Genomic DNA, 20,051 nt, shown 5'->3' with positions numbered 1-20,051 from the left:
ACCTTTGGGTCTCAGTCCTGCCTCCAGGTTTACTAGCCTTTGGGGGAAATCACCTTCCCTGCTCTGGACCTCAGTCACCAAATTTTTATGGTGGAGGCATCTTTATGGTCTTCCTCCTGGAGTTGTCCAGGATAAGAGGGAGGAAGAGGTCTGCTCAGTAGCAATAGCAGGCATCTAGTGAGGATTTCTATGTACTAGGCCCTGGGCTACTGCTGTGCATTTCCCAAGCTGCTTCCTCTTCACAGAAACCCCACCAAGCAAGTGTTGATGTTAGTCCACTCCACAGAGGAGGAGGCCGAAGCCTCAGCTCACACAGAGCAACTTGTCCAAGCAGCAGGACCACGACAGAGTCCAGGCATGCTTGCTCCAGGGCCCTTTTAACAAGAGGAAAGACAGGACCCTGAGAGCCAGATCACGCTTCTGCCGTGACCGTGGCAGGCATGAAGGCGCCACTTGCAGGCAGCCTGTGCCTGTTTCCTTAGTACTAGATAAGTGGGAGTTGAAAGAAGAGAACTCAGGTGGACTCAGGTAAGACTACCTTTGGGGATCCACTGCATCCATCCTTCGGTCCCCTCCTGATGTGTGACAGCAAAGTAAAGGAGCTACTGCAGGAGAAAGAGGTAAAGCCAAAGGGCTTAACTCAGAGTGCCCCCCAGGCTGTCCCCAGGCTGTTCTCAGGACTGTGCTCCTGCCTCCTGTGGAGGGGAGGCAGCCCCATACCAGGATGTGGGGTTTGGTGAGGGGAGAGCCGGCTGGGCCTCAGTCCCCACATGCCCAATCAGGTGGTTCTTGTGCAGTGAACCACCTACTCATCCGTAGATGGCTGCCCTGCCCCCTTTACTGGGTCTGCTAACTTTCAGATAAATGGAGAGGTGAGGGAAACCCAAAAAAACTCAGTACCAACAGCTGGCCCTGGCTGCCTGGGGAGAAGAAGGGGTGTCCTGAGCCTGAGTCTCTGCTGCATCACAGCACCACCCACCACCCGCCACCCGCCATCCATCACCCAGCACAGAGCCTGGCACAGAGCAGATTCTCAGGGGAGGCTTGAGAAGCCACACTAAAGAACACTTGGACTAAGAGAATAAAGAAACACACACGCGCGCGCGCAGGGATGAACGAAAAGCCATCCAGCCTGCCTGCCTCAGACCGAATGCCTTGAGCCAGGGGTAACTCTTCATTTCCATGTGGCTTTTCCTTTCCACCCACTCTTTGGTTTGTTCACTTGGGACCCGGGACATGAGCCTGATGGAACTTTAGCTCTCTGAGTACCAACCTCTCAACCACTCTTGGAGAGAATAAGCCCTGCCGACCACAAGATCCTGGTGGGCACTGTGAGGACAGCTCAGGGACACATTCATGCCCATCCCAGAGGGCCATGCTGGGCACTTCTGCAATTGCCTGGGTGCCTGCAAAATGCATTTCCGCTCAAGGAAGAATTGCCCAGGCTCCCCCTAGTGGAGAGTTGGGGTGCGTCGCCCTCTGTTGCTACACGTACCCTTCTCAGTTTACCAACAGTTGGTACATCCCTGTTGTTCAAGGAATTCTCACGACAACCTAGTAGGTATTCTTGGTTTTTGCTTTTGTTATAGGCTCAGTGAGAGGAAGGGGATGTCCCAAGGTCATGCAGAGCCAGGGCTAGAATCCAAGGTACTTTTCCTTCCACACAACAGCCCACATCTGGCCTCACTCCATGAGGGTCCTTGGCTTTGGCCAGCAGACCATCTGCTTACATGGCCACACAGCCTGGCCTTTCCCAGCCTTGAAGGCATTAGGCTCCAAAGGCCAGAGGTGCCCACTCTGTGGATAGGTCAGTCTTTCAATAAAGATTTGCAGTAGCTTCCTTACTGGTCTCTCCACTCCCATGCTTACCCCACATTCTCAGCATAGAGCCAGAGTGAGGCTGTTAAAATCTGAGTCAAGCCATGTCCCTCTTCTGCTCACTCAGAGTAGAGGCAAAAGTACTTATGTGACCTCCCTCTTTCTACTTCTCTCCTTGACTTCATCTTCTGCCTCCCACCCCTCACTTCTCTCCAACTATGCATACCTCCTCGATGCTCCTCCAATGCACTGCCCACACTCCTGCCTCAGGGCCTTTGCACTTGCTGTTCCCTCCGTTGAGAGTGCTCTTCTCATAGATATTCACATAATTAACTTACTTCCTTCAGCTCTGTATTCAAAAGTCACCTTTTTAGTGAAACAATCCCTAGTCACTCTACCTAAATTTTACCACTTTGTGTTTTGTTCTTAACACATACTGTATGCTTTATTTTCTTTTTAATTTGTCTTGTTTGTTGTCTGTGCTATTAAAATATAAACTCTATGAGGGCAGGAACTTTTTTCTGTTTTGTTCGCCGCTGTATCCTTGGTGTCTAGAACAATGCCTGGTACTCAGTCAATATCTGGGGAATGAATAGGTGGATGAAATATTGGCTGTTGTGTGCCTTGCATTGAGGTAGACATACTCTGGGTCTCCCCAGCACACTTGTGGAGCTCTCCCACCTAGCCCTGCATTTGCTCCCTTAGGAGGCTTCTTCAGTCTTCCTTCCTTGGCCCCCAAAGATATCTCCCCTCCTCTCCTCCTAGGTCCCTCCCTACAAAGCCACCTCTCAGCCAGGTCTGTGGGCTGGCCCCAGAGGACACGGATGGAAGTGTTAGCTTAATTTAAGAAAGGAGAGATCTCCATCAGCATAGCCAACTTCAGGGCTGACCTACTTACTGAACTCATGTGGAAACTGAGGCCTGGACTGGGGAAGGGTCTTGCTCCAGTGACTCTGTGGTACAGACGGGACTTTGTCGGAGCCCCTGCCTTCTGGTTCAGCTTTAGCAGTTGTGAGAACCACCCTGGGGGGTGGTCCTGATTCAACTCCCTTCGTAGAACATGTGCCTTATGAAGCAGGCTGAGCAATGGTGGTGGCTGCCCAGCAACCTGGTTGGAGCCCACCCACACCAGCTAGCCCCTCTTGGCAGGCAACCTTCTTACAGGTTGGCTGCTTTAGGGCCCCCTTTTCAGAGGGCCTGGAGACTAGACATCACTGTGCCTCTGAGGACACCAGGAACCTCCTTAACATGGGTTGGTGCTTCTCCAGACTTCACTGCACACAAGCGACCTGCGGATAGTCTCTCAGAACTGTGATAAACCTAGAGCAAGGCCCAGGGTGCTGCCTTCCTTACAGGCTCCTCAGGACTGCTGCTGGCTCTCAGACTCACCGTCCATGGCAGCAGCTCAGGTGTTTGGACAAACTCTGCTACCCGACCCCAGCCAGAGAGTCTGATTTCACCAGCCTGAGGCATGGCCTGGTCTTGAGAGCAGCAGGCCTGAGTCCTGCCCTCAGGGGCAGCTCCACTGTCGGGAGAACAACATGACTTAAAGAGAAAGGGGTTTGTTGACATGGTGAGGAAGGGTGAGGAGCTGGGAGGCTACATCCACTCCAAGGCAGCCTCCACAGAGGGCACCCAAATGACTGAATGGGGGTGCAGGTCCTGAAGGAGAGGGAGCTGCTGAGACCCTGAGGCCAGCAGGGGGGAGGGTGACGAGCCCTTAGGAGACCTTCCAAGCAGATGAGTGGCCAGCAGAGCTGAGCAGCTGGATGGCCCTGCAGAGCCCCATCTTCGGCTTTGTTCTTGACTCTGACTTTGATAGAGAAATAAGTCCCCCATCACCTCCTCTGCCCAGCCTGCCTCTCATACATGTATCCGCACGCTGGTCCCCAGCCACCCAGGATCCGAGTAATTTATGTGTGTGTTGTCCCCTCCCGCAGACTGTGGGCTCTTGGTGGGCAGGGACCGTGTCTGATTCATCTCTGCCTCCCCCAGCCCTGGGCCTGGTGGGCAGGAGAGGTGTATGGAATGAAGCGTGTTCCTCCGGGCACACTAGGGCTGGGGCTCTGTGCTGCTGAGCTCCTGGTGCACAGCAGAGCCCGCGCAGCATGATGGTAATTGTGGAGGTAAATCTTGTCTGGTCTTCTCGCAAACACTTGGTCAGGCGTTCCATAAATATGTCAGCAGCAGCATTAAAATTTGATGGCAGGCGGCACAGGTCGGGACTAGCACTGTGACTTCCCAGCAAGGTATGACACCATCACCTCCCTCTCATTAGTCAGCGGTGGGGACACTCTGGCCTGCTTACCGAGTCAGGCCTGGCCAGGTGGGGCGATTTCTTTTAGAGGAGACAGGCCAAGGTCTAGGCCACAGAAAAGTAACTCAGCTTTGGGCTGACGGTGGACTGAGAGGAGTCCCTGAAGGCTCTAGGAGTGTGCCCAGAGGTTGGGGGTGCCTCGGAGCTTGGAGGGGGCTGGGGCCATGTTTTGAATCTGGGAGCTGAGCTGGTAATAGGAGCCGGGGACTTGTCTCAGCTTTAGAGGCAGCCTGGTGGAAATTGTTGATTTTCCTGCAAAAACGCCTCAGAGGACACTCAAAGTGAGCAAAGGGTCACTTGGACAGGAGTCAGGGAGAAAAAGCATCCCTAGTGGCAAAAAGATTGGAAACCAGTCTTGTCTTACCTCCCACCCAGCCTGAGTCCAGGCTGAGCGAACATGAAAGGGACATGCTCAAGATCACAGTGGTAGAAACAGAGATCAGGGATCCTGGCTCCTAGTTCAAGACTTCCCCTACAATCAAGAATTTGGGGCACTTGTTGAAATATGAAAAAAGGAATCTGGAAATATAATTTTCATTAGAAAACAAGCCCCTGGGCCTCTTATTTTTCAATAGTCCCACAGCGAATGTGCTGTATGCCAAGGACTGAGGAAAGCACCAAATAACCCCCCCCAACACACACACACTTTCTGATTCACAAAAGACTTTGAGTATGTCGATATTATTTAGTCTGTGAGTGCTGCCATGCCACACTGCAAATGAGTGACTCAGGTTCAGAGAGGCAGGGTGGTGTCTGCAAGGCCATGCAGCTGAATGGCTGAGGGGCTTTGCTGGGGACTGGCCAACTCCAAGCCTGCAGTCTCTCATCACCCCAGTTAGTAACCCCACGTGTCTGGGTCTCAGGACCTGTACAGAAGATCTATGCCCACCTTTTCACAATTATTTATAAAAATCATGGTGTGGCTCAGAGCTATCTAAAGGTTCCTGGGTTTATTAGCTCATTAGCAGTTGTCTTGTCTGGGGGTTCAAAGAGAAGAGTCAGGCCTCTGTGGCTCGTTCCATTCTAGGACACATTGTCCTGCTGAACCTCCTCCTGTTTTTGAGGAGCTGGAGACTGGCCTTGCACCCAGGTTCTTTTCCATAGGGACAGGCAGCTGATTTTGACTTTTTTAGAATGCAGCCAGGACTGGTGAAAGGTGCATAGCGAAAGATTTCAGTAACCCATTAAATGAAACAGCTTCAGTGTCCTTCAAGGCCCAGATCACAGCCACTTCCTACAAGAAGCCTTCCTGGCTATCGCAGCCAGAATAAATTATAACTTCAGCTCTGCTCATAAATTCACCTTGCCCTTTGCTGGTACCCAAACATCTAGTTCTGGGTCTAAGAATCCCCTTAGATGTAGGGAGTTTGCTGAGGCCTGGCCGCCCTGGCACAGAGCTCTGAACGGACTGACCAAAATCCTTGTGAGTTCAGCAGGCATCCATCACAAATGTGTGAGTTGGATGTTCTTGGGAATACAATTCAGTGTTATTCCAACGGAACTTTTGGAACCTGCCCCCTGGCAGCTTAGACTGCGGGACCACGGCTTCTGGCAACATTCTGGCCACTCAAAGGAAGTCTTCGGGTTTCCAGACTGAGCACCTTCCAATGGCCCGATGGGCACTAAGGACAAGCCTCCCCAGTGTTTCAGCCCAGCTGCAGCCGCATGGAATGTAGTCTGGTCCTGTTCTTTTTGAGCTGTAACTATCAGTGGTTTTTGCTGTTTTTAAAAAACAAAAACAATCTGCTCCTGTTTCCAGGCCTCTGGTTCTATTTTGCTCATTTGTTTGTTTTGTTCATTAGGTTCCTCTTATAGGTGGGATAATATGGTATTTGTCTTACACTGTCTGGCCTATTTCACTTAGCATAAATACGGGGAAGGGTCTAGTCAAGGAACAAGTATAAATGACCCATGGACATGGACAACAGGGTGGGGATTCACTGTGGGAGAGGGGGTTGGGTAGGGCAAGGGAGAGCAATGGGGGGGGGGGGGAATTGGGACAACTATAATAGAAGAACAAGAAAAAAATAAAGTAAAAATAAACAAAAAACCAGACACCTCTTTGACCTTTTGCAGTGAGCTAAACTTGATGCTGTCATGCTGTGGCAGGGAGTCCCAGTGAGGCCCATGGGGGTCCCAGTCCCTCAGGAGAACACCCACTCAGAGTCCCTTTCCACCTGTGGGGCCTGCACTGCACCCTGGCCTCTGCAGCAGACGTAGCCCTGTTCTCCTTTCTGCATGTTCTGCCGCCTTTCTCTGTGTCTCTGTCTCCTGCTTCTTTCAAAGATCAAGGCCTGGTGTTTCACTGGTACGTTGCAGTGCCTGTTTCTGTTTGATGAGGAAAGGGCCTGGCTCAAGGAACATCTGGCTCAAGGAACATCTGTCGGAACAAGCAGCACTCAGCCAGCATTGGTACTACGGGCAGGACCCTGTGCTGGGGCCGAAGGGGCTGCTGGAATCTGTCAGTCACACATGATCAGTCCTGGTTCCTGCCTTCAAGGAGGAGCCACAGACTCACCAAAAGGCTCACAACCACCCTGCGTCTGGGCAGGGATGGACCCAGGGCTGGGGTTCAGGGGAAAATAGGAGAATGTTCTCCCTTAGCTGCGACAGTTGATCCAGAAAGGCTTCCTAGAGGAGGTGGTATTGGAGCTGTGTCTCGACAAGTTGAGGGGTTAAGACACAAGGAAGAGGAGGAAGGTGGCGTTTCAGATGAAGGAAATAGCACAAGAGGAATGGCAGTTGGCCTGGAGCACGGCGGTCACGGCAGTAGGATAGGGGCAATGGAAGATATGGCTGGGAAACGCCTTGGGAACCAGACCCCTCAAGGTCTTGACTGCCACCATGGGGCTTCTGGACATCACCTGCTGGCTTGGTGGTCAAGCCTGGCGTGTGGCGGGATGCTGTAATATGACAGTGGGGTTGTTTCCCTTGAGTTCCCTGAAAGGTCCTTGATTTCAGGTTTGTGGTGCAGACAACAAGAAATGAGCTGAAGGCACCACAGCCTCCTCTCTCTCGAGGACCAAATTGAGGCCCAGAACCATCCCTCAACCACCTCCTGGCTGGTTAGAGGCAGTGCTGGGGCTCAGCCCTGGTCTCCAGCCCCGTCTCACTGTGGCCCAGCCAGCACTGCAGGCCAGCTGCGAAGTCAAGGGCTCTTCAGGAGAAATGGAAATGGGACACATCCTGCATTCTCATTCTCTCTCTCTCTCTCTCTCTCTCTCTCTCTCGGTTTTTCTCTTTTCTCTGTTTATCTGAAGGCCTTCGTGGCTGGCCTGAGCTGGCGGAAGAAGAGGTTTTTCCCACAAATGGATCGATGCTCGGCATGCGGGCGACCTGGGCTGACAGGGCTGACCTTTACTGCATTTCCTCTGGTTCTCCTTTCCCCCCTGGGAGCCCGGGAAGGTCTTGCTCTGGAGAGAGGGAAGCTGAGAAGCCTTGGCTTCCAGCGGGCCAGGCTAGGGTTGGGTGCCATGAAGACGAAACAGGCGAGAGAGAATCTTAGTGCTGAAACCCCCCTAAGGTCACTTATTTATACCTCTCCCACATACACAACTTTTACAGGTGGGGAAATTCAGGCTTGGTGAGAGAAGGGGCTTGGTCAAAGTCACTCCGAGAGCTTTGACGGAGCCCCAGAATCCTGTGTGTGTGTGTGTATGTGTGTGGGTGTGTACATACCCATACACAGAGTGGGGCAAAAATAGGTTTACAGTTGCTTGTATGAAAAATAATATCTTAATTAATAAATAATAACAGAAAATAAGTTCCATGTTTCAAATACAACTGTAAACCTACTTTTGCCGACCCTGTATACACATGAGGGTATATGTGTGTGTGATACAAATTGTTATATATACACATGTTTGTATTATGTGTATATGCATATGTTACATATATAATATATTACATAATGTAGTAATAGAATATATTCGCTATTATATATAATATATGTAATGTACATACTCGACGGGCTGCCTGCCTGTCTGGGGCGCTGTGGTTACTGTGGCCACAGACAGCAGTGCACCGGGTACCCATGGACCCAGAGCCACAGCACAACATACATTTTTACAAAACCATGGGGTGTCGCTGGAGAAATCTCCTGGTCCTTTTCAAGTCCTTTTTTCCTCCTCCTCAGCAAAGAGTTTCTCTCCAAGCCCAGTTTCAACCCTTCGGAAACAGAACTTGGCTACGAAGTCACTTTGAAAGTCTTTCCGTATGTTAATTACAGCCGGCCAAGGTCTTGAGCAGAGGTGGGAGCCCACCATCTGCAGATGGGGTCGGCCCCCAGCGTGCTCTGCAAATCCCCATCATCTGGCAGGTGTTGCTTTGGGTTAATTAAGAGCTACGCTGAGCCGGTTTACCTGTCACTTCTGAGAATTTTAGGAAACTTCGACTTCCTTGCCATCTCTGAGCTTGTAGTGAAGGGGAAACTGAAAACATCTCTGATTCTGGTGATGTCCCTGGTTCTGGGTTCTCCAGGACAGCTATAAGAAGTGCTTTTTTTTTTTTTGTGGCCCCTTGTAAACTTTTATTTTAATCAGTCCTTTCTAGGTACCTCGTTGGTTTTTACAAACTAGCTTTTCTATATTTGATACAGTACTGTTTGGGGGAAAGACATGATCTATCCTAAATTTCTTAAGGCTCTGCTTTTTTACTGTGTCTTCAAGGGAAGGACACACATTCCTTGACTTTATTCTGTCTAGTGGCTTTGGAAGGGTTTTTGATTTGCAGGTCAGGGGTCTATTTCCACGATCGGGGTTTGGGTTGTCAGTGCAGATCTTAGAGCTCTGTTCACAGGGGAAAAACTACCAGATCCCCAGACACCTGGGTTCTCAGTAGATCAAAGCCCTCCTTCTTCAGCATGAGAGAACTTTCTCCAGGATGATGACAATGTTCAATATCTTGATAGAGCTTTGGGTTACACAAGTGTGCACATTTGTCAAAACACAGGAATAGTACATTTAAAAATTCCGCATTTCCTTATGTGTACACCTTCAGCCAAAGAAAAATCTTATAAACAAATAATGAATCTTACTTAATGATAAGCATGCTAAAATACTTAGGGGAAAATGTACTGATGTTTGCAGCTTACTTTGAAATGCATAAAAAATCAGATGGATAAAAAGCTAGAGAGATGGAGAGATATAAGCGAGTATAAAGGAATATTGATGGTAGAATTAGGTAGTGGGTACACATGTATTCACTGTAAAATTCTTTCAACTTTGCTGTGTGTCTAAAAATTTGCTAACCTACCAGGCATGGAAGGGGTGGGAGGGAAGGACTTCCTCTTCCTCCGCTGGCTCAGCCCAAGGAGGGACAAAAGCCCGAGGGCCCAGGAATGCAGCTGGGGCACATGGTCCTGCTCTGTCCCTGCCTACCTATGTGGCCTGGGGGCAGGGGAGGCTGGGGGGAATTCTATCTCACATTTGTCTCAGTCCTCACAATCTGGGACTATGAGTAACAGCAGACACTGGTGAGGCTCAATGTAAGATAACTGTGTGTGGATGGTCATGGGCCGATTTTGCTTCCCATCAAATCCAGGAAGGAGCACACTGCTTGGGGTTGGGTGGGAGGGAGGTGAGTGGTTGCCAGTCCCTGGATGCCCAGTGAGTAGTGTTCCAGAAGCCCCAGACGGATGGAAAGGGGGTTGGAGGGGGGTGGACAATGCTGACTGGGGTCCGTCTTCTATAGGAATTGGAGCCGCTTATGGCTCTTTGCCACTTTGGGGACAAGGTGGGGATGCAGGATGGATAACACAGACATAATTAACTTTAGCTAAATGAACCCAAGATGCACTTCAGGGGCTGGAGATCAGGGAGGCTTCCTAGAAGAGGTGGCCTTGGAGCCTGGCAGGCAGGCAGGCACAGTGCATCAGATGAAGATGGAGAGATGGCCACAGCCAGTGTAGCCAGCCCGGTGCCCTGGGCCCAGGTGCAGCGCTGTCAGGAAGTGCCTCTGATGCAGCAACTTCGCAGGCACCCGGGGCCCAGGCTGTCCCCCTTCCCCAGGCTGCTGTGTCTCTCTGCTGCCCCAGCCTGCCCCTGAGGAGGAGGAGGAGGAGGAGGAGGTGCTGGGACTCTGATGGATATGCCGGGGCTGGGCTGCAGCAGCCCAGCACTGTCACCACGCTCTCCCTCCGTATGCCGGAACCTGACACCCTGACCACTGAGGCATAAAAAACAGAGAATTGGAAGGCTCAGCCTGTCAGGCTGGGAGTGGCCCCCAGAGAGGTCTGGGAGGGTGGAGTGGCTGTGCACGCGCCTGCGCCCCGCACCCGCACTCTGCCTGTGTGAGGGGGAGGTGGTGAGGAGGAGGGCTGGGCCCAGGGGATGGGAGCAGCTGGCCCCTCAGGCCCACTTCATTGTTCCAGCCACACCTGGCGAGTCCCGAAGGCTCTACATTTGGGTCCAGGTCAGCAGGGGAACAGCAGTGCTCCCACTCTGACATCTGGCTGGTCCCTTCTCGGAGCTCCTGCCCTTTGGTCCTTTGGCATCCTTAAGAAGAATCCGTGGAAGCTCGTTGGGCTGAGGGTGGTCCCATGGGCTGTGTAACTCCTGTCACCACTGCCAGGGAGGGGCCCACATGCTCTGCAACCAGTGGCTTCCAAAGCCACTCAGCAGCCAGCTTCTGACACAACCTGGGCCAGGCACTGGGGGACTCCGCAATGAGTCAGGCCCACACTCTGCCCTCAGGGAGCCCCCAGCCACAGGCAGGAGACAGGCAGCAAGGATGTAAGGGAAGGAATCTTGAACTCCCCTCCCTGGGACTGGCTGGTCACAAGAGGCTCCCCTGGGGCTGGAAGCAAGAACACGGGGAAGTGCCAGACAGGAGCATGGCTGTGCCATGAGCAGCTGGGCAGGATGAAACCATCCTCAAGCCCCACAGCCTCCTCTCACACCCATGCTGTCCCCACCTGGCGCAGCTGCAGTTCCTGCTGAGCACGCCCTGGGCCGCCAGCAGCAGCTGCCTCCCCAGTGCCCAGAGCCCCCCACCGACTCCCTCTTCTGTGCTCCCTCAGACTTCGGGTTTGCCTCTGTCTCAGCCAAGTGCCGTCTGCCTCCCCCTGGCAGAGGTCCTGACTTTCTGTCTCCTCTTCCCCATTGGCCGCAGCCTCGGGAGCAGCCACCTCTGGATCCTCAGCACAGAAGGCCGGACTAGAGCAGGGGCTACCCTTGGTTTCTCAGTCCAGCTCCACTCAGGAAGCACATAGGAAGTAGCGTCCTGGAGTGGCCTCGGGCAGGGCTGAAGACAGGCAGTCTGGGGCTCTGGGCCTGGGTGGGGGCATTGAGGCCGTTTTGTGAGAACACCTGTGCACCAGCCTCCTCTCCTGCAAAATGGGCCAGTGACTCCAGGGAATACCTGGCAGTTTCATGGTACATGTGAGAGGCTGCCATTCACTTCCGCTAATAGAAAAAAATTGTAGGGGCCAATCTAGACAATGCCAATGTCAGCTTTCCACTTAATAAGGGTGTGGACCAGATCTGTCTTCACTGGTTACGAAAATCCCCACAATGTGTGTCAGAGACGAATGCCACTGGCATTTTTCAAACTTGCTTTGACATTTCGTTCCTGTTTCTCTCCCACCCACGACATTCAGGAAGTGAGTTTTCCGGGAGCCCCTACAGCCACCCTCAGTACCCCTCCTACAATGACTCCTGGAGGTTCCCCAACCCGGGGCTGCTCGGTGAGTACTGTCGGGGGACTGGTGAAGCCCCTGGGCCATCAGCTGCGCCATCGAGTCCCCTAGGTGGGCCTAGGTCCCTCCACATTTCGATGCCCGGTAACTGAAGTAGGGTGGGTAGCTTGCCCAGAAATGTGTGATATGGGAGTTGTGCTAGGGCCTTAGCACAACTCACCACTCCAGGCCTGCTTAGGCCCTGATCCCTCCCACAGATGTTTTGGTGGATAAGGGAAAATGGCACCAAGCAGGAACAAAGACAGAAATGGGCGTGGAGGCAGAAAGAGAAAAGTAGGGAAAGTACCTGCCTAAAAGTAACTTATATTTCTTAAGAATCATTGACTGTTCAGATGAGAAGTTTCCAAAGAGGCCAACTCAGATTGATTGATAGCGGATACCTGTCTTGATGAGGACTCTGAAGGCCAGGGATTGATTAGCGGTGTCTGCTGTGGTCATCACCATAGCCACCAGCTCTGTTGGAAACTGGTTACTTTGTGGCTCTAGACCTGCCAAAGCATGCCATTCCAAGCTCAGCTGGTGCCTAACCTCTGCCCAGGCCGCAGACTGGCAGATTGGCCATGGCTAGGGCCAGCCTGATCTGGGAACATCATGTAGATACTTGGACCATCTCAACACCAAGCAGGGCTCCTCAATCCTCGAATGGCCTTTTGTTTGTTGAAATGAACTTACATAAAACCAATGTGCCAGCTGGAGCCGAAGGTTCTAGAGCATGAAACAGGAGCCCAGGGATCACAAATGTCACTCACCACCTGGGAACAAAGCCAGCCAATCAGCCTGCAGACAGAGCACTGATCCCTCCCTCAGCAGTCAGTTGGGTATTTCCCTCAAAGGCCAGACAAGGACGTACTGCTGAGACCATCCCGGTTTGTCTGTCCAGCTTAACAGGGCTGCTTAGGACAGACATATGCCATGCATACCATCATTTGCTGCTTGTCACCTTCCATGCACTTGGGCCTTGGGCTGCCCAAAGCATTCTGGTGTCTTATGCATCATTGCAGGTGAAATAAGGAACTATTCCAATTAGTGCTCCAGGTCCCTGGGCCAAACGTTTCCAGTTTTATGGACAACTAGGTTCTTACTGTTGGTGGCTTCCTGGGGAAGCTGAGTCTGTGGATTGATCTCTCAGACTTCCTTTTTGGTTTTGGTAAAAATTACCTCTAAATATTGAACGACTTACTTTATGTTTTACCTTAAACACTTCGCCAGGAGGCCCTGAACTTTGAAGTGGCCCAGCCATCAGTCTCAGGAGGCAAAGATTGGCCCTGAACCAGTGTCTTTCAGCAGGGGTGAGGGTAGGGGCTAGGTCTGGAGGCCTGAACTTGGGAGCTCTTCCCTGCTAAGCAGCCTCAGAGTCCTGGTCCCAGAGCTGCTGTAAGACCCACAGAGGGTGTGGCACAAAGAAAGGAAGCCTGGGCCAGACCATGGGAGAGGCTCCTGGTGATAGGGATATGACCCCAAGAAGGTTATATTGACCTAGGTCATTTATGTATGGCTGTGTCCTGCCCAAGGAGACAAGTGGGGGCTGAAATCAAGCCCGGGCATGACACAGTGCCCCAAATCCTGGCACAAGGCTACAGCTGCACAGCGTGGGCACCTTTTTAAAATTCTCATGAGGTGTCCCTTAGGTTCATTTGCCTGGGGACCAAGAGGCAGAGGAGTGGTGAAGGGGCTCCTCAGGAAGGTGTGGCAAAGGGATGGAGATGGAGGTGGGTGGTCTACGGGGCCGTGGGGGGGTGCCCTGACACTTAGAAGCTTGAACTGATTGTGCGGGCAGCTAGGAGCCCAAAGGGGTGGCGAGGAGTGGGCGGACTTGACTACATCTGAGGTCTTCGCTGCTCAAGCTGGAGTGAAATCCAGTTCACATCCTGTTACTAAGTGTGGGCTGCATGCCTGGTGTGGAAAAGATGTGGACTGTCCCAGGGAGCTCACAGGCTGGGGGTGAGGGAGCCTTGGACAAGTGTGTCTTTGCTGGGAGGTGCCCAGGGCCTTGCTGGGGGCCAGAGCCAATGCAGAGGGGAAGAAGAAGAATCAAAACTGTTCATCTAAATGAGCACTTGCTAATTGTGCAGGCACTAGGCAAAATCCTTCCTGTGGCTTATCTCACTCTATCCTTTCAACAGCCCTAGGAGGCATATACTATTATCTCTATTTTACAGGAGAAAGTGAGACTCAGAAAGGTTAATTAACTTACCTGAGGTCACACAGCATGCAGATGGCAGAATGAGGGCCCAAGCTCAGGTCACCTTGACTCCAGAGCCTATATTCATAGCCAGTGTGTGATGTGAGACTCTTACTCTCCCTGACTGATTCAGTTAGAACAGTACTGCAGCCAGGAAGAGAGACCTCATCCTTCCACAGGAACAAGCCTTGAGCTTTCTAAATACTCAGACCACGTATGTGATGAGAACAGCTCTGGTCTATTTTTTGAAAGCCAGGTTATTGTATTTATCTATCTGGCTTTTAGTTGAAACCATAGAATCCACTTTGGCTGGTTTAAGCAGAAAACAAATCTATTAAGGGTTATTGGGGGCTCCCAGAATCTCTGGGAGGACCAAAGAGACAGGCATGGGACCCACAGCCAGGAACAACACCTAGTCACACTGCCAGGGCTGTTTTAGTGTAAACACACCTGCTATTGCTGGTTGACACCCCCAAGCTGCCCGCTCTCTGCTGCTTCTGGGGTGCTTGAGAGCTCTGCCCTGCTGCCACCCAATGCCAGTGGCCTCTGCCACCCACTCCCAGCAGATGGGGTCTGCCAGCTCATTTCCTCAAGTTGCTGCCTTCCCAATCGAGGTCATATGTAAGAGAGTCTAACTGGCAGAGACCAGGTGACACATCTGTACTCTAGTAGCTAGGGAAGCTGGGAGAGTGAGTTCTGACCTCTAGCTCAAAGAGGCGGGCCCCATACTACAGGAAAACAAAAGAGGTTTAAACAATGCTGGGAGGTTACAAATGTGAGAGATGACTCCTGAGCTGCCCAGGTGGATAACCTGGGAAGTCTTGGCCAGATCATCAGCCAGTTTGCACCTCGGGTGTGAAATGAGGATAATCGCCAGGGGCAGCTTTACGTAAGCAGGAGCTGAACTCGATGCTCTCTGGAGGCTCGCTTCCCTGAAGATGAGTGAGGTGCCAGGCTCACTCTGCCATAGTCTCACAAATAAGCCCCACCTCACAGGCAGCTCACCTCCACCGGCCTGCCTTTCCCTCAGGGTATCTTCCAGGCTTTATCTGGAAGAGTTTCATGGAGCAGGGGACACAGACTGATTTCTGCAGTCTGGGAAGGGGGCCAGGGTGTGGAAACCTGTTCTGAGGCTCCTTGGTGCTCCTGCTAGATCAGTGGGAGCTGTGGAAACAGTGAGACCCTCCCCACACACGCTCCCAGGGGCTCACACCTTCCCCTCTGGCCTGGTTGAAGCCTCCTACAGAGAAACGCTGCCAAAGGAAGGATGGGCAATGCCACCTAACGAAGTTGCACACTTACTTCTCAAGAGAACTTCCCTCCCAGCTGGGTCTCCTCCTCAGGAGCTGCCTGTCCAGCCAGGGCAGCGTGACCCAGCCTTGTGGGGGCCTCCAGGCAGGCGAGGCAGGAGGTGGAGAGAAGGGCCCCAGCGGTCAATTAGGATTAGAATGGGAGTGCCTATGGCCACTGTAAAGGGATTAGAGAGTGAGTGGGAGCCGGAATGACTGTGTCAAGAAGTAAATTGATGATAATGTGAATTAGAGAGGAAAAATGACAGAAGAAAGGACAAGTTTATTCTAGATGAAGGTCTAATGGGCACCAGGAAGACAGAGTGCTTTGTGAAGTGATGTTTTCATTTCTCACGGTCAATGCAGGCGTTTTTGATTTTGCCATAGAACTTCATGCTGAGGCCCCTGGCCAGCCTGGCCAGGAGATTAGGCTCTGGGTGAGAGCAGAGGGAGTCTGAGCCCAGGTGAGAGGTGGCGGGTGGGGGGCTCAGAGGCTGCCTCAGGGTCCTCTGAGTAGGCTGAGTTCCATTTCCTGTCCCCCAGGCCCGTTTGTGGGGGCGGTCCCCGCTCCTGTGCCAAGTCTAGACCTGCCAGAGTAGCACCCATGTCCTAACACTGTCCCCATTGCACAGAAGAGGGAAGGAGAGAGAGCAGAGGAGGCTGACAGGTGTCTCTGAGTCAGGGCTCTGACCAGCGAGGTGAAAGAGAAAGCAGCAAAAAACTCCATCTCTGGGAATATGCAAGCGTGGGACTGGTGGCCATGAACACAGCGAGGCTCTGCCCGCTCCTCCACTGTCACTGCTGTGGGCTGGGTTTGGAGGGCTGGTGGCCGGTGCTAACGTGCGACTAGGTACATGACCCTTGGGCAAGCTGCTTACTCTCTGTGCCTCAGTTTCCTCCACTGATAAACGGGAAAACACTAGTGTCTACCTGATAGAATCGTGGCAATTAAAAGAGTTAGTGGATATAAAGTGCTTACAAAAGCACTTTCATGTCCTTATCCCATGGTGCCCTCTTAGAGCATGACTGTGACCTCCTTTTACAGATGAGACCACTGAGGCTCAGGGGAGTGAAGCCACTTGTTCAGGGTCACTCAGTCAAGAGTGACAGAGCCTGACAGGCAACCTCCAGGCGCTGGTGCCCCATTATGAAATCTGGGAGAATTGCCAGGATTGGTTTGGATTTGGGTGAGATTTCAAAATCAATATGTGTCACCTCCCCTGGGAAATTAAGAAGCTTACTATTCCCACCCCAGCAGACACGTGGTCTAGGAGGGCTCACAGGGCCCCAGCTGCTGGCCACTTGGATAAGCATAGGCAGCCTGAACTCCAGGCCAGGCCCTGGCACCGAGAGGCTCTGTGGCTTTGGGCACATGACTTTGGTTTGTTGAGCCTCAGTTTCCCTCCTCATAAAAGGAATAGAGGACCTTGGTGGTTCTAAGGATCTTCTGATCTCCCAGAGCCCCTCACACCATTTCATCCCTGGGGAAGAGTGTGAACACAGAGCCGGGCTCCTGGAGGCCTCATCCAAAGTGTGTAGTCCAATGATGCAGCCCAGAGGCAGAGGGAGGGGACCGGGGGACCTCCTGTCTGGAAGACATGGAAGGCAGGCATTCTCCCCATGTCCAAATCTCCTTGTCCTCCAAGCACAGCCTGACCGCTTCCTCCAGGAAGCCTGACCCTGACAGAATAATCTTGTGTTCCCCAGAGCTCTTTTCTCAGAGCTCCGATCCCCTTCCTTCCTCCGAACATCGGCCTCAGGTATGGGGCTGCAGGCACAAGGTCACCCTCCAACCTCCGTGCCCTCTTCTCTCTCTTCCAGGCTCCCCATACTATTACAGCGCTGCTGCCCGCGGAGCTGCCCCACCTGCAGCCGCTACTGCCTACGACCGTCACTGACCCTCGGAGCCAGGCGGATGCCAAGCACTTATGACACATATCACTGAGGGTGATAGCCTCCCAGCCCCTCAAAGACAGCCAGAGGGGCTCAGCGAGACCATCCCCCAGCAAACCCCAACTCACCTGAAACTCGGCCCCCTCTTTTCCTACCAGGGACTCTGGGGTCCTATGATATGGGTGCCGGACTTCTAGACACCTGTCTATTCCTAAGAGTCAATCGATGCACTTCTCCCAACGGTGACGAGGTCTCCACAAACCAACAGACTGTTCTGCACAAAACTGCAGCCCAGCCCAGCCTGCCAGTCCCCCAGCTGTCTGACCATCTGCCCGTCTTCCTGCCCCAGGCCTGGGAAGGAGAACTTGCTTTTGTCATTTCAACAGCACCTGTGTAAATACCTTCTTGCTTTTTATGTGGGCCCAAGGGTCCAACTGAGCAGACTGCCCACTGTTATGCATTCTGCGCTCCCAATGCATCACAGGACGGCTTAGACCTGTGTGCAGAGCATTCCCTCTGCCCTGGGAGACCCCATAGGGTGGGCATGGAGCTGTCCATGAGATTGAGGATGCCCAACTCGGGGCCCCAGCCTCCTGCTCATTGCTTCTCCTTTAACATCTGGACTAGGAGTCTCACTGGACTAGTTATGCTCCAAGCCCCCCCCGCTGAGACTCCTCCCCCCAGAAGAAACACACTTTGGGGAGATACCCTGGCTTCCTGCTCCATTTCCCTGGGCCTGTGCAGTGTGAACAGTGCTTTTCCATATATCAAACGATTCAAAGAACTGTCTGGGAGATCCCTCAACTGCTGTTCTAAAGTAAGATGTCCCAGATGCCGATTTCATTGTGGACTTTAAACGTTAGGGCTGGATGGGACCCAGGAGATCATGATCCAAGGTGGGGCCTGAGGCCCTCCTGACCTCAGCCCCTGGAACCACCAACTTGAACTGGGATGTGTTTTCTGAGGCATTCCCAGACTCCGATTACTTTGGACACCCACTATGGACACTGCCCCCACCTTCTAGGACCCCAGCGAGTGGATTCTGGGCAAGCCTATTCTGCCATGTAGACAAGGATGAACAAAAAGGACTTTGCCTGCACTGAAGACCACATACACCTGTAGCAGTCAGCCACTTCCTGGGCAGCTCTTCCCCATCCTCGTGGAGCCTAGCCTGCTGCTGGGATTGGAGGAGCCAGGGTGGAGGCAGATGCCTACCTTCAGACAGTGGGTATCTACCTGTTGATGGTTGGGGCCATGGCTGAGGGCCATGGGAGCTGGGAGAGGGAGTTGTAGAACTCCCTGCGGGCTGGAGTGGTCAGAAAAAAGCCAGCTGGGAGGCTAAGGGGCAGAGGAAGGCATCCTGGGAGAGGGACAGGATGGGCAGTGAGGAACTAACTAGCAGGTAAACTGGGAATGGTTTTGAGACAGTGGTGCCAGGAGCCACCACCCCTTTGCCTAGGGCCTCACGTCCTTGCATAGTCTCCCTTGCCAACTCAGAACAGCCAGATGGAGGCTCTGCCTAAATCTGGGCTGAATTATAGCAATGACAGTGGACTTTGAATTTGATGTGACAGTGTCCCACATGTCTGCATGTCACCAGGTTGGCAGAGAGCTGGGGTAGAGAGAGCCCGCAGTTGAGGTTATTGGCCCTGAGAGGTCTTGTCCTGGCCGCACCTCTGCCTTGCTGTGGGGCCTCAGACAAGACTCTTCACCTCTCTGAGCCTCGGTTGCAGGGTCATCTGACAACTCTCTCCTTGCTTGCTCTCTCGTAGGGACTGGGGACAGGCCCTACATGCAGAGCAAGCATAAATAGGTGGGCACCTGAGTCCCGGTAATATTCAGACCAGGTGAGAAACAAGAATACCCAGAGGGGTGGGAATCAGCCTTGAGGAAGAGCTAGTCTAGCTCCCCTCAAGGGAAACTGAGGCCCATCTGGAGGAAGCCCGGGACCACGCAGGGAGACAGAGCAGACCCCCGCTGGCCACCACCAAGTGTTTTCTCCTCAGCTCCCCTGCGAGGTGGTGGGACAGAGAGAAAACCGAGGCTCAGCAAAGTGGAGTCCCCAGGCAGTGACTGGCAGAGGTGGGGCTGGGACTTGGCCCCTGACCCCAGCACATGGGGATCCCCCCATCCCTGGGGAGGGCAGTAGGTGACAGTTTTCAGCCTGCTGCCCCAATGAGGTGCCCTAGGGCTGTTAGAACTGTTGAGAGAGCCTAGTCTCCCAGGGCGGAGGTGGAGCCCATGAGCTCACTGTAGGCACAGCCACTCCCCTGGAACCTGCTGGAAGAACCAGTTCCAGCCTCCACCTGCCAGGCCAGACGGAAGAAAGTATGTTAGCTGCCCTCCAACCTCTTCCTCCCTTCTGAAGGAAGTGCTGAGGTCAGGGGTCTGCTGCACAGACCTCTTGACCTCTTGCATCCTTGGATCCTAGTCCCCACTGTGGTCTCAGGCTGTTAATAGGAGGTCAGCCTTCCCTGAGCTGGCTGCCTAAGGCACAACCATCCTTCCTCAGCAGAGCCGACCTGGCCCCACAAGTGCCCCTCTACCAGCCCTGTTCCTCCTCAGCGCTGTGATGAGCTCCCTCCACACCTTTCCTCTCTCCCCTGAGGCTCTGCTGGTTCTCAGATTGCATTTTTATTTATTAGACAGCCATTTACTACTTGGCTGTCAGGCAGAAGCACAAGAGCCCACGATGCACATGTATGTTCTTACATTCATAGCTGCTCTCACCCACGGACCTCCCACGCTGCCCAGTGGAGCTGCCTGGGAGCCTGGAGGGGAGGGTTCCAAAGGACACAATTGTTGGTGCCAGAGGACTCTAGATGGAAAACACAAGGCCAGGGCTTTCACCAGCAT

At 52.9% G+C, this 20,051-nt stretch overlaps 1 protein-coding gene across 3 annotated transcripts in view; it reads left to right on the top strand.

The window, feature by feature from the left end:
- PAX5 (paired box 5) overlaps positions 1–19,178 on the top strand; it is a 159,749-nt gene extending 140,571 nt beyond the window's left edge. For all 3 annotated transcript variants that reach the window (XM_090274426.1, XM_090274427.1, XM_090274428.1), the window contains exons 9-10: positions 11,733–11,819; positions 17,124–19,178. In XM_090274426.1, coding sequence (XP_090130552.1) covers positions 11,733–11,819; positions 17,124–17,200 — 164 coding nt within the window. In that variant the 3' untranslated portion in view covers positions 17,201–19,178. The remainder of the gene's footprint in view (positions 1–11,732; positions 11,820–17,123) is intronic.
- The last annotated feature ends 873 nt before the right edge of the window (positions 19,179–20,051 follow it).

The sequence above is a fragment of the Furipterus horrens genome, unplaced genomic scaffold, assembly GCF_987537825.1.
Source record: "Furipterus horrens unplaced genomic scaffold, mFurHor1.1.pri manual_scaffold_4, whole genome shotgun sequence".
Taxonomy (NCBI): Eukaryota; Metazoa; Chordata; class Mammalia; order Chiroptera; family Furipteridae; genus Furipterus; species Furipterus horrens.
Note: the sequence above shows the minus strand (reverse complement) of the source record. Positions and strands in the feature narration are given on the sequence as shown.